This window comes from Erinaceus europaeus, unplaced genomic scaffold (assembly GCF_950295315.1).
Source record: "Erinaceus europaeus unplaced genomic scaffold, mEriEur2.1 scaffold_243, whole genome shotgun sequence".
Taxonomy (NCBI): Eukaryota; Metazoa; Chordata; class Mammalia; order Eulipotyphla; family Erinaceidae; genus Erinaceus; species Erinaceus europaeus.
Window position 1 is genome coordinate 122,398 of NW_026647264.1, and position 14,116 is coordinate 136,513.

General features: G+C 48.6%; 1 protein-coding gene across 6 annotated transcripts in view; it reads left to right on the top strand.

Annotated features, from left to right (window-relative positions):
* Positions 1-14,116, top strand: part of RPH3AL (rabphilin 3A like (without C2 domains)) — a 144,780-nt gene that overhangs the window by 74,546 nt on the left and 56,118 nt on the right. For 5 of the 6 annotated variants that reach the window (XR_009547918.1, XM_060183878.1, XM_060183877.1 and 2 more), the window contains exons 3-4: positions 2,212-2,355; positions 4,046-4,175. Coding sequence is in view for 5 of the 6 variants with exons in the window: in XM_060183878.1 (XP_060039861.1) it covers positions 2,212-2,355; positions 4,046-4,175 (274 nt within the window). In the remaining variant the exon portion in view is untranslated. The remainder of the gene's footprint in view (positions 1-2,211; positions 2,356-4,045; positions 4,176-14,116) is intronic. The other variant, XM_060183880.1, reaches the window with a different exon arrangement.

Consider the following 14,116-nt stretch of genomic DNA (forward strand, 5'->3'; position numbering starts at 1 on the left):
ATCACTACAACCTCAGAGAACATTAATTATTCATTATTCAATTAATCTGGATGTAACAGCTTTTTTTTTTTCCAGCAGTAGCAGCATTAGAACCTTATGCATGAATAACTCCACCATTCCTGGGCCAACTTTTTTTTTTCTTTTAATTTAAAAGAAAGAGGGAAAGAAGCAAAGGAGATTACAGCACTACTCCACCATCCACAGAGCTCCCAGTGCTGTGGTGCTCCCCTGTTGTGCATGGCAAGGCAGACACGCTAGTGGGTGAGCTATCTCCCAGGCCTGACAGCTTATTACCTAATGCCAACTTTTTAAAATAGTTTGTTTTGTTTTGTTTGCCACTAGAGTTATCACTGGGGCTTGGTGCCAGCACTATGAATCCACTGTTCCTGGTGGCCATTTTTTCCATTTTTTCCCTTTCTATTTTATTTGATAGCACAGAGAGAAATTGAGAGAGGAGGGGAGATAGAAAGAGTGCAAGATAGACACCTGCAGACCTGCTTCACTGCCTGTGAAGCGCCCCTCCCTTACACAGGTGGGGAGTGGAGTCTTAAACCCAGATTCTTCTGCAGGGTGATAAGCGTGATCAACTAGGTGTACCACAGCCTGGCCCCCCTAATACCAACTTTACCAAATTTATTACTTGATATTAAAAGCTAGAGGCGAAAAGGAAGCCCTCCCCAAAGAAATTTTTACATGGGGGATGGGAAGATAGCTCACCAAGTAGGGTTCTTGCCTTGCCATACACAAGGGCCAAATGTGAGGACCATATAGGAGTGTCATAGCAATGAGGACGCTCTGGTTCTGGGATCTCTCTCTCTCTCAAATTAAAAGAAGGATAAATCTAGCCCAGGAGTAAAATCACATGTACCCTAATACCATAACTACAAATAAACCAAAAAAAAATAGTTACATGATTCCTGGGGAATATAGCTCCTTGAAAATGGTAAATTTCTTTCTTTCGTTCTTACTGTTTGATAATGGTTAACATGACATAGCTAGAATGTTTGTATTTAGCACAGAATCGAGATGAGGTGAGGTGTAAGAGCTAGGTGTGTGATAGCACATTGAGAGGTGGTCTGGATATGCACTCCCAGTTACATACAGAAATCAATACAAAGCCCACTTGCAGATACACATCCTTCTGTCTGGAAACTGATACCTTTGTTAATGAAGAAGAAACTCTAGCAAAATTTTTTTTAAAGTATTTCCTTCCTTCTTTCCTTTACTAGATAAAGATAGAAATAAATCAATTCATAAGGGGGAAATAGGGAAAGAGAGAGAGGGAGAGAGAGAGAAAGAGAGAGAGAGAGAGACGGAGAGAGAGGTGCAGCCCTGCTTCATTGCTTATGAAGCTTGCCCCGGGAGGTAGGAACAGGAGGCTTGAACCTAGGTTCTTGGCATGGTAATGTGTGTTCTGTACTGTAGGTACCACTGCCTGGCCCCCATTCTGTCCTTTTAAATCAATATCCATCTTTTTTTTTTTTTCATGATTCTATCTTCTGCTTTACACCTAGTTAGTTATGTGACAGAAATGTTTGCCACGAGCCTAGGGCAGAACTGCCTAGAGGTACTTTCTTTCTCTCTCCTGATTTGCACTGTCAGTGATGATGGTCAGTTGTTGACTGAGAGCCCTGGGTGGAGCAGTGACCAGAGACCTCAGCCCCCAGGAAAATATAAAGGGTTTGTGTTCTTCCCTTCAGCCTCAGGTTGCAACTTGAGAAGATGTCACCAGACTGAGCCCCAGGGCCTGGCCCAGCCCCCGGCCCACGCCATCACCCCTTCCCTCTCTACCATTCCTCTGCTGCAGCACTAATGCCCTCTTGCCCTTGAACCTTCTTACTTCCAAACTGCTGTGTGGGTCTCCCTCTACCTTCAAGACTCACCTTTAACTTAGTTACCTTTCTTTCCTGTCTGTTAATAAACACCTGCCTCACTCTCTTACCATTCAGATTTGGGTTTTATTTTCCCCTGAAAGCCCTCTACACACTTCCTCTGAAGCCTTTCACACCAGGGTGGTGGCCTCCCTTTGAACAATGGCCACATTCATTAAGGGGGTGCTACCCAGAATTTGCAGCCTGGTGTCTGCCCTTGTCCCCTGACACCGGCACTAGGACTGTCCCCAGGCTGGTCTGACAGGGGCTTCGTGAAGGTTGTGGAGTGCTGGGGTGCATACTGGGTAGCTGCAATGTCAACTGTGTCATTCTCTCTCAGGCTGCAGACAGGCTGGTCTGTGCACACATACCAGACGGAGAAGCAGAGGAAGAGCCAGTGCCTCAGCCCCACCGAGGTGGACACCATCCTGCAGGTCATTCAGAGGGCCGAGCGGCTGGACGTCTTAGAGCAGCAGAGAATCGGGTGAGGGCAGTGCTACAGCTGGGCTGGGTCTGTGTGTATCAGGCAAGGGTCTCAGCACCTGGCACACAAGGGTGGCAGAGCTGACTTTTCACCCCTGGGGGTGCATTGGTGCTGCCTGAACAGTCCTGCCTTGTAGATGTGGAGACTGACCTGTTGAAGCCTCAGTACATCCCCCTGTCAGATGCCCACCCCTGTACCCGCCTGGGAGACTGAACAAATGCAGCAAACCAGGGGAGGGATGGTCACATCAGTGGCTCTAGCAGGCGAGCTCTCCAGCTGCTTTTCTCAGCTCTTCCAGTCCCCGACACCCAGACTGATCATCACATAGTCTTCAAACTATTCGGTTGTGACTTGTGTTCCTTTCATTACAAAAGCTCAGCAAAACGTTGTGCTTCCTAGAAACTCAGGAAAAACAAGAAAGTGCATTGTATTGAGCAGAGATGAATGTGACTCTGAGCTTCTTGTGATTCTCCTTGTTTTCTTTTTTTTTTTTTTTACAAAATATGAAGTAGGTAAGGTGATCCTTTAAAAAATGAGACCCTGAAGACATGCACAGCTCTAGAAAGTGAGAGCATGGGGTGGGGGGAGGGCGGTAGCGTAGCATGTTAAGCACATGGCGCAAAGGGCAAGGACCAGAGTAAGGATGCAGTTCAAGCCCCCGGCTCCCCACCTGCAGGGAGGTCGCTTCACAAGCGGTGAAGCAGGTCTGCAGGTGTCTGTCTTTCTCCCTCTCTGTCTTCCCCTTCCCCTCTCTGTCTTCCCCTTCCCCTCTCTGTCTTCCCCTCTCTCAATTTCTCTCTGTCCTACCCAACAACAACAGCAATAACAAGAGCGGTAAACAACAAGGGCAACAAAAGGGGGGAAATAACCTCCAGGAGAGGTGGATTCATAGTGCAGGCACCAAGCCCCAGCAATAACCCTGGAGGCAAGAGAAAGGAAGGAAGGAAGGAAGAAGGGAGGGAGGAAGGAAGGAAGGAAGGGAGGGAGGGAGGGAGGAAGGAAGGAAGGAAGGAAGAAGGGAGGGAGGGAAGAAGGAAGGAAGGGAGGGAGGGAGGGAAGAAGGAAGGAAGGGAGGAAGGAAGGAAGGAAGAAAGGAAGGAAGGAAGGAAGGAAAGAAGGAAGGAAGGAAGAAAGGAGAGAGAGAGAACACTTGCTACACAGCCACTGATGCCCACGCTACCCCTGACATGTTCCTAATATCCTGCCCTGTCATTACGAGAAGCCTGGCTGTTGTCCCACACATCACAGACCAGTGCCTGGGGCTCGGCCTGGCCCCCCGAGACCTAAGTGCTGGTGCTGATGACTGACCTTCAGTGCTGACCCTTCTGCTCTTATGCCTCTGGCCCTTCATGTGGCTTGGCCTTTGCCTTCCTTTGACTCTCAGCCCAAGTGTTTTCTGAGAGACCTTCAGTGACTACCATCCTCTGTACCCAGCCCCGCTCAGCTCTGCCTTCTCCTCCCCCGTGAGAGCAGGGATCATGTCTGCCTCGAGCTTGTTTGCTGCAATGTCTGGTACAGCATAGATGCTCAATTGATTACAAGTTAGCCACTACAGGAAAAGGAGTGGGGACAGGGAATTGTACTGCAGATGAGGCAGCCACATGTGGAGCGTGGCATGGTGTTGGGGCCCCGGGTGGTGGCTGTGTGGGAGTCAGGACACAACCCCATCTGACTTTGGTCCTGTGCACAGGAGGCTGGTGGAGCGGCTGGAGACCATGAGGCGCAATGTGCTGGGGAACGGCCTCTCCCAGTGCCTGCTCTGTGGGGAGTTGCTGGGCTTCCTAGGCAGCTCATCTGTGTTCTGCAAAGACTGCAGGAAGGTAAGGCCCTGCTTGGATCCTGCCACTTCTGAACCTCAGCCAGAGCAAGTTCTGCTGGTCTAGGGTTTTGCATCCTGGCTCCCAGGACTGTGAAGTGAGTGTGTGTGTGTGTGTGTGTGTGTGTGTGTGTGTGTGTGTGTGTACACACACATGTGCACAGTGGTATCCTGTGCTTCGTGGTGGAAAGGATTGGAAACTGCAAGTCAAATGACTTGGTTTCTAGGGCCAACTCTGGGGAGTGACTCTCTGGACCTCAGAGGCCTGATTGTGAAATCACTCTTCCATAAGTTGGGTGACCTTAGAGAACTCTTTTTTTTTTAATTTAATTTTAATTTTTTTATTTTATTTAATTTTATTTATTTATTCCCTTTTGTTGCCCTTGTTTTATTGTTGTAGTTATTATTGTTGTTGTCATCGTTGTTGGATAGGACAGAGAGAAACGGAGAGAGGAGGGGAAGACAGAGAGGGGGAGAGAAAGATAGACACCTGCAGACCTGCTTCACCGCCTGTGAAGTGACTCCCCTGCAGGTGGGGAGCCGGGGTTCGAACCGGGATCCTTATGCCGGTCCTTGTGCTTTGCGCCACCTGCGCTTAACTCACTGCGCTACAGCCCGACTCCCCGAGAACTCATTTAATAGATCCAGCTTCCTCTTCTTTTGTAAAGCAAGGATGATTGTAATATGAACCTTATTGTCATACATTGTGAGGATTAGATGTTATATTCAAAGTTCATAAATCTTGTGTGGCATGTTAAGTGCTCAATAAATGTCATTAGTTTTTATTAAATAGTCTCCCCAAGCAAGATCAAAGATTATGTTCTCTGTACTGTTGGTTTGCTCTCTTGATCTGTGACCATTCATATGTGGATGATCTTTGCAACAAAATCAAATGGATTTTGCTTCCTTTCTTATGCTCCACTGAAGGTTCTGAACTGTTCCTACCACATCTTAAATTTTTCATGTTCAATCCATACTTTAAAAAAATAACTATGCAGGGAGTCAGGCAGTAGCGCAGTGGGTTAAGTGCATGTTTGCTGCAATGTCTCCAGTGTCTGGTACATCATAGATGTACCTTGCGCAAAGCGCAAGGACCAGCATAAAGATCCACCTGCTGGGGAGTCACTTCACAGGCAGTGAAGCATGTCTGCAGGTGTCTATCTTTCTCTCCCCCTCTCTGTCTTCCCCTCCTCTCTCCATTTCTCTCTGTCCTATCCAACAACAATGACATCAATAATAACTACAACAACAACAACAAAAAAAAAGACAAGGGCAACAAAAGGGAAAATAAATAAATATTTAAAAATTTTTAAAAATAACTATATGGGGGGCTAGGTGGTAGCCAGTGAGTTAAGCACACATGGCATAAAGCGCAAGGACCGTTGTAAGGATCCCAGTTCGAGTCCCCGGCTCCCCACCTGCAGGGTGGTTGCTTCACCTTCCCTGTCTTCCCCTCCTCTCTCGATTTCTCTCTGTTCCATCTAATAATAACAACAATAACAATAATAACAACAACAAGGGCAACAAAAATGGGGGGAAATGGCCCCCAGGAGCAGTGGATTTGTAGTGGAGGTACCCACTGAGCCCCAGCGATAAACCTGGAGGCAAAAAAAAAATTACAACAACAAAAAAAACTGATTCCCCCCCCCTGGAGTTTCTAGTTATCTTTTTCTTTAGTTGTTTTTTTTAAATATTCATTTTCCCTTTTGTTGTTTTTTATTGTTGTTGTAGTTATTGTTATAGTTACTGATGTCATCGTTGTTGGACAGGACAGAGAGAAATGGAGAGGGGGGGAAGACAGAGAGGGGGAGAGAAAGATAGACACCTGCAGACCTGCTTCACTGCCTGTGAAGTGACTCCCCTGCAGGTGGGGAGTGGGAGGCTCAAACCAGGATCCTTATGCCGGCCCTAGCGCTTTGAGCCACGTGTGTTTAACCCACTGCATTACCGCTCGACTCCCTTTTTAGTTTTTTTTTTTTAAAAAGAAAATATTGGCCAAAGAATAATATGCCTTTCAGTCCTCAGTATTATTTTACATTTTCATTTGTCAGTTGTACTCTCTATTGCATGGGGCCTTTTCCCCTGCAACAGCCCCATCTAGACTCTTATTCCTGCATAAGTTAGCTCAATTAATTGCTATATGCCTATGATCATGGGATATAATTGTTCTGCCTTCCTAAATTAGAGACACTGCTCTTGCAATACCATATATTCCTGTTGTTTTTGTTGTTGTTTTCTTTCTTATTTTGCTGGAACCTCTCCTCAGGTAACTCAATGTACAAATTACCACTTAAGGACTAGAGCTATTGTGATGAAGAAGACAGAAAAAGGAACTTCTCTCCCGAGGTTACATTGGAGGAGAGAGCAGCAAAAAATCCAATAAATGATCAAATAAATAAGATTTCAGGAATTAAAATGTTATTTTATTTTATTTACTCTTTAGATAGAAACAGAGAAATCATGAGTGAAGGAGGCGATAGAGAGGGAGAAAGAAAAAGATACTGGCCGCACTGCCTCACTGCTTGTGAAGTTTCCCCCCTTGCAGATGGGGACTTGGGCCTTGAACACAGGTCCTTGTGCATTGTAATGTGTGCTCAACCAGGTACCCCGCCATTCAGCCCTTAGATTTTAGGAATTAATAAATTATGGAAGGAAATGACAGGATAGAAGACTGGGGATATTAAGAAATGAGGGGGTGTAAAATATGAAGCCATCAAAGAAGGAAGCAGGACTTGACTACTCAGTGGCCACTGGCAATATTCACAGGGGCATTTTCAATGTTAGTCAAAAGCTGGATGACAGAAACAAGGGGAGTGATATATAACCAGCTAAGAAGTGTGTAAGTCAGGATTTCAGCTCATGTTTGCCCCTGCCCTGTCACATGGGGTGAACTGGTCAGGGGCCAGTGAATAAACAGTAAAAGTTCCTAAGGACAGTGGCTGAGTAGCCAGGACCTCAGTGTCAGGGCAGGGTGGGCATTTCGGTGCAAGCTCCCTGTTCAACCTCCTTAGACCCTGACTAGGTACCAGCATCATGGGCAGTGGGCACAGGGACTCAGGCTGTCTTGCTAGGAACAGTGCTTGGAAAGTTTGAGTTGTATTTTGACTTCCACCTGGGAGACCAGGGAGACCAATAGCCCATTTCCTCCTCCTTCCCCCGAACCTCACAGCTGCTGTAACTGTTCACGTTTTTAGGACCATGAGGTGGGGTCAGATCTTCAGCACCTTTTCCTGGAAAAGCTCAGGGCTTTGCCACAGAGGCAGGCTGCCACCCGCAGCTGCTGATGGACCAATGCCAGCTGCTCCTTGGAGGGCCATTTCCTAGGCAACAGCAGAAGCCCTGAGGGAGCCCTCAGCTGGGGTGGGGGTGGGAGATATTCCTCCAGAGTTCTCACACCCCTCTCCATGGCACCCCACAGGACTGGGCTGGGCCGAAGGATACTGCCAGTTGAAATTGTTCTTATTGGGTTGTCAGAAGGGTCATGACACATTTTTGCATAGGAAACAGAAAAACACAACATGACTTTTGCGACAACCCAGCAAGCTGAGGACTTGGTCCTGACTTGTTAAGGAGCCCTTGAGCTCTCAGGGAATCATGTTCGTGGATGAAAGTGGGATGAGAGGAGCCAAATGATGGGCACCGGGAAGGAAGGGGGCCTCATCTGTCCCCAGGAAGATTGTGTTGTCCATTTACAGTGTAACTACTGAAGAACGCACTGTGTGCCGGTCTAATTCCAGGTAGTCAAAGCTCGTTCTCTCCTAGAGATTAATTTATAGCAGAAGGAGGAGAGAGACAACAAAGAAGCAAATAAAATAACATTCAGCAGTTGGATTTACTGCGACTATATGCTCAGGGAGGGACACTCTGAGCCCAGACAGGAAGACCAGGAGGATACAGGTGAACGCTCTTCCAGACAGAGGGAACAGCAAGCGCCGAGGCCCGAGGCAGAAGCCAGCTGGGGGCAGGTATAAGGGACACAGAGAAGAGGAGAGGGAACAGGAGGCACGCATGGCCTGTCACATGGCTTTGGAAGTCAAGGTCAGGAGTTGGTGCTCCATTTAGCTGCTGCCTGGTGAGTGGATTACAGACGGACGTAGATGAAAGCAGGAGATGAATTAGATAATGATGGCTGGCTCTGGGGGGCAGCAGGGCCGAGGACAAGGCTGCAAGGAATAAGGGACATAGTCTAGTTAGTCAGTCTCTTCAGTGTATTCTAATCAGATGGAGAAGGATTATTGTAGGAGAGTGATTGAAATCCTCAAAAAAAAAAAAAAAGGGAACTAGACTATGCATGAGCCAGGGGGAGTGGTCACTTGCTCTGCTCTGCTCTGCTCTGCTCTGCTCTGCTCTGCTCTGCTCTGCTCTGCTCTGCACAGGGAGGAGACAGAGGGTCTCCTGCGCTTGCCCAAAAGGCTGTTCCTGGGCCAATTAACTTGGGTTGTGGTCCCAGCTCATCATCCATAGCAGAATGACTTTGTGTAAATTACTTAACATCTTTGGACTTCTATTTCTGTTTGTTTTGTTTGTTTGTTTTAAATTGCCACAAGGATTATTTCTGGGGCTTAGTACCTGCACATGAAAGTGCCACTGTGACTGGCCTTTATTCCTTTGTTTGTATACAAAGAGAAATTGAGAGGGAAGGGAGAGAAAGGGAGACAGTGAAAAAGAGAGATACCTGCAGACCTACTTCACTGCTCATGAAACCCCTGCAGGTGAGGACTGGGGGCTTGAACCTGGGTCTTTGTGCACAGTAGTGTGTGTGCTCTACCAGGTGTGCCAGGTAGAGAAGACCCAGGTCTTCTGGGTCTCTATTTTTCCATTTGTAAACAGGGAACTACAGCCTCCCCTGTCTTTGAGTAGTTGTGAGGAATAAGTGAATGCAAATGAAGCCAGGCCCACTGCAGACATTCACTATGGGGCCCCCACTGTCATCCTTATTGTCACTGTCATTATTAATCCACTTCAAAGCTCTGCCTGTTCTGTCTGCCCATATGTTACAGAGAATATGGTAATAAGCCATCCATATGTCTCAGAAGAAGGTTAGTGATGTTCCATGTGTCAGCCAGCTCGGGCTACCATAAGGAAATATGATAGACTAGGTGCTTCAGCAGCAGAATTTCACTTCTCATGAGTTCTCGAGGTTGGGAAGTCCAAGATCAAGATGGCCTCCATTTCTGTTTCTGGTGAGAGCTCCCTTCCTGTCATTCAGACAGCGGCCTTCTTCCTATCCTGTCACATGGCCTGGTAGACAGAGTGCTGCTCTCTCCTCATCTTCTCCTGAGGATACCAGTCCTGTCAGGTCAGGGCTCCAAGACCTCATTTAAACCATAGTCACCTCCTAAAAACCCTGCCTCTAGCACAGTCACATTAGGGCTTAGGACTCACACAGACCAACTCTGAGGGGGAACAGTTCAGCCCATAGCTTCCCATATCCTTATTGCAATTCATGTTTTTCTTGAGCTTAAAATTGGAATTCTCATTGTTAGCCTCATATTTCCTCTCTTTTTAAAAATGTTTTATTTAAATATTTAAATAAGAAAGGGAAGAGGAAGAGAAATGAAGTATCACTCTGGTACATGCGATGCCGGAGGTCAAGAGGTCAAGCTCAGGACCTCACGCTTGCAAGTCTGGCGCTCTGCCTGCTGTGCCACCTCTTGAACCACATAGTCTCATATCCTCATAGTTTAGGTCAGCATCTTCAGAAGCCTCTGTAGCTCTTCAGAGTAAGACATCAGGGGGCCAGGTGGTGTCGCACTGGGTTAAGTATACATAGGACTAAGCACAAGGATCCCAGTTTGAGCCAGGTGGTGAAGCAGGTCTGCAGGTGTCTATCTTTCTCTCTCTTGATCTTCCCCTCCTCTCTCAATTTCTCTCTGTCCTATCCAAAAAAAAAAAAAAAATGACCACCAGGAGCAGTGGATTTGTAGTGCCAGCACCAAACCTCAGCTATAACCCTGGAGGAAAATTTAAAAAAGAAAAAAAGAATAATATGTAATGTGCTAGCAGGGAAAGCCCTTCATTTTGCACAAATTCTTCAGATAACCCTAACACTTGGTCCCTTTTCAGCCTGTTGGCAGGCTTGCTAGGAGACTCCAAAGGACAAATGTCCATAATGGTCACCTTCCTTAGGTCCTGGTGGTCACAGTGGGCAGACAGTATTCTCTAGGGTTGTGCTCACACAGTGGGATCAGGGTTCCCAGGACTGAGTGCAGTGAAGAGAGCTGCTTGAAAGAGTTGACTCCTAAAAGCTGAGCAGTCTCCTGAGAACAGGAGCACCATAAAGGGCATTGAGGGAAGAGAGGACAGCACAGCAGAGGCGCAGAGCTGAGAATGGCAGGATAGGATCCAGGGCTTGTGGGCAGGGAGAAGTGTGCTGAAAGAAGAAAGGACAGACTTAGCAATAGGGGGACTTCGTAAATCTTCATTCATTTATTTATGAGGAAGAGGGAGGGGGAGAGGGAGGGAAAGGAGGAAGAGGAGGGAGAAATAGAGAGCCCATGCCTCGCTCTGACACATTCGATGTCAGGGATCAAATTCAGAAGCTCATGCTTGAGAATCAACGTTTTTTACACTGTTCCATGTTCCAGGCCACAGGAACAGGACACTTTAAAGGATGAATAGGGGTGAGATCTAGGGACCTGAAGGCAGAGCTGGGGAAGACCTTTGGGAAGATGAGCTGTGATAGAAGGAAGAATTCTCTAAGAGCTGAGCTGCATTTAAACAGTGGGCAGGTGCCCAGAGCCCCAGGGCTCCCAGGAGGGGCTCCCAGTTCACCAGGTGGTGGTCACGTAGAAGCCCAGCCTCTAGAGAACCAGGAAGGAAGCCCAGACACAGCGTTGGAGACGCCTGCACAGCTTTAGCCCTCATGGGGGCTCTCTGGTGTTTGGAAAAGCAGGAACAGCACCATGCGTTCACTCATGCAACATACATCTGTCCTGTGCTGCTTGGTGCAGGCACTGGGTGTACGGTATAAAGAAAGACAGAGATCCCTTCCCTCTAGGAAGGCATGTTAAACACTCTGGATAGTTCATTAGTTTTAGTTGGGGTTTCAGAAGCAGCCCTGGGATGTGGGAGTTCTGTAAAAGGATTGCAGTCTAACTGGGGGTATCAGGAGCCTTCCACTTGAGACTCAACCCACACACCTCCCAGATGATTTCCACGTCCACCCTCTACTTCTCCTCTTTGGGGGTGGCCTGCAGCCCGGTGCAGGCATGCAGACATGGGCAGGCTGCAGAGAAGGGGAGCTGGGGAGGTGCCCCCACACAGGCATGGGGGAGGGCAGATCCTCTGGTGTTCCTGACAGGAAGCCTGGTACAACTCCCAGCAGTCAGACTCAGTAGTCTGTAATGGGACCTGTGATCTGGCCCATCCTGGGTGTAGCATCCCCTCTGGAAATGGGCTATGTGTCCAGACTGCCTGCCTTCATTAGCAGAGGGCTCTGGTGGGAAGGGAGAGGAGCTGGCTGCTTAATTAGAGAAGCCTGGAACTCCTAATTGCCGAAGCTCTGAGTCAGCCAACCTGTACTGGGAATCAAGCTTCCCAGTGGTGAGGAAGCTAAGCTGGGCTGCAAGAGAAGCTGCCTGGGCCAAGGTGCTGGTGCCACTGTGTAGAAGCAGGTGCATTGTTTTCTGTTTTCTGCCAAAATGTATCTCCTAGAGGACCCTGCCCATGATGGTGCCTTGATAGCAGGTGCTGGCCCCTGAGGAAGAGCAAGTCTCAGGCTTTGATTGAAGCCTGTAGAAGTCCAGCTTGGACCCCATCTGCAGGGGGAAAGCTTTACGAGTGATGAAGTAGGGCTGCAGGTGTCTCTCTGTTTCTCTCCCTCTCTATCACCCCCTTCCCTCTTGATTTCTGGCTGTATCTATCCAATAAATAAAGATAATAAAATATTTTTTTTAAAAAAGAAATTCAGCTTGGAGAGGATCAGGAATCACCTCTTAAGGATGGGGCACTGGAGGGAAAGGCTCCCCACTGAAACCCCATCCCTGTCCACTCCCTGCTCAAGGTCCTAAGGAGGTTTGTCTTACAGAGGTCACTCGCCCTTCTGACCCAGCAGGAGAGCTGCCAGTAGCCTGGGGAGAAGGAGTGCATCAGAGGGCCTCACCCTAAGATCTCAGTGAACTCTGGCCACTTCCACACCCAGAACACTGGGGTTTGACTTGCAGCTTGGCAAGAACACAGTCAGGCCTCAGTACCTACTGAATAGAAGAAGCTCTGGGTGTGGAGGTGGCATCCTGCTGTGTCTAACAGGCCTGCAAAGGGTTCTGTTCTCCCTGGGCTAGAAAATCCTTGCCCTGGGGTCCAGCCTGGCCTAGCTCAGTGCAATGCCAAAGGCCTTGGCCTGCCCTCTACTTGTCTCACCGCTCTGCCCTCCCCTCCCACTCTCCCCTGCAGCCCATACCATGCACATCACCACACACACACACCCTGCACACTCACCGCACCACAGGTCAGGCTCTCCTGCCACTCTCTCTCAGGTGACATCTGCATCTTCTTTGTTTGCTCTTGCAAAAAGCGAACACTGCTTGTCTTATCTTGTGATGCCCTGTAGAGTTTATTAGCCACCAAAGAGGCAACTCAGCAGCAAAATGCAGGAGTTGCATGAGGAAGGCTCTGAGTTCCACTCCTGGAACTGCATGTGCTGGGGTGATGCTCTGGTTCTTGGTCACTCTATCTGTCTGTCTGTCTGTCTGTCTATCTATCCTTGGTAAACAACAACAAAAATGAGCCAGAAGTTCACTCACCTGGACGGATACCTTGCCATGCATATGGCCCAGGTCTGAACCCTGGTGTTCTGTGGGGATGCCATGGCACCAGGGTAAGCTCCAATGCTGTGATGTCTCTCACTTTCTCTCACCATGTCTTTGCTTGTCTCTCTGTCTGAAATAAAAAGAGTGAGACTGTTGGCCCAGGACCTGTGGAATTGCAGGTCTATGAGGCTATAGCATAAGAAAAACCAGCTTTTTGTTAAACAATGAATCAAATGAAAAGTAGAGTCAAGCCAAAGCTGCAAGGCAAGCAGGGGGGTGAAGCTGCTCCCATCAAAGAGGGTGAGTGGGGGCTCGGTGGAGTGTTGTGTCTTGCTCTGGTCACCCGGCCAGGTGGTGGGGAGCAGGGTCCCCCTGGGGCAAATTGGCTATGCTAGGCTACCCCTCATTTAGACCAAAGTGCCCAAGCTTCCCTTCCCTGGAGAAGTGAGGGCATCTTTCCAGAGGACTCGGAGTGAGATGCTTGTGTCTCTTGCCTACTTCTCTTATCCAAACCCAGCCCCCTGCCCCCTGCTCCCTGCCCCATGCCCAGGGGCAGCAAACACAGCAGTGGCAGACTTCTCACCCGCCCGCCCATCCTCAACGCCACCCTCACAGTGTCCTTTCTCCTCCTCCACCTAATTCAGATGTAGGAGATGTGTGTTTGTGCCTCATTACCAAGATGGATTTTTTTCATTCAGCTACTGAGGTTTCCTAAGTGCCCAGAACAAGTCACTCCATCCCTCTACCCTGAGGGGCCCGCTCTGCCTGCTCATGCACTGCCCAGGCTGCTTGGCAGGAGTTGACTTGGCTACTCTTGCTGGCACTGGCAGATTGGGTCAGACACCCCGCGGCTCCTTGGAACATCTGCCTCGCTCAGGAGTCTGCCTCTCTAAGAACAGCTCCATTAAGACATCCCTTCCCTGCCATTTTTGGTGACTTTTCTTCCCTCTCAAACTAGCTTCTTCCTCACCAGTGCATGCAGAGTGCAGATACAGTGGGTGCCTTGTTGCTCCCTTTGTTCCTCTGACAGTCAGCTCAGTGTTATGAGATAAGGACGGACTGGGGCCTCAGAATCCCCTGAGGCCCAGAGCTGCTAGGAACTAGACCAGCACTGGTCAGGGTGACTGGATAGATTCTTGAGCCAGGAGCCCCAAGGCCATGCCACTTAGCTCCCCTACATGGGAGTCCTGGCAAT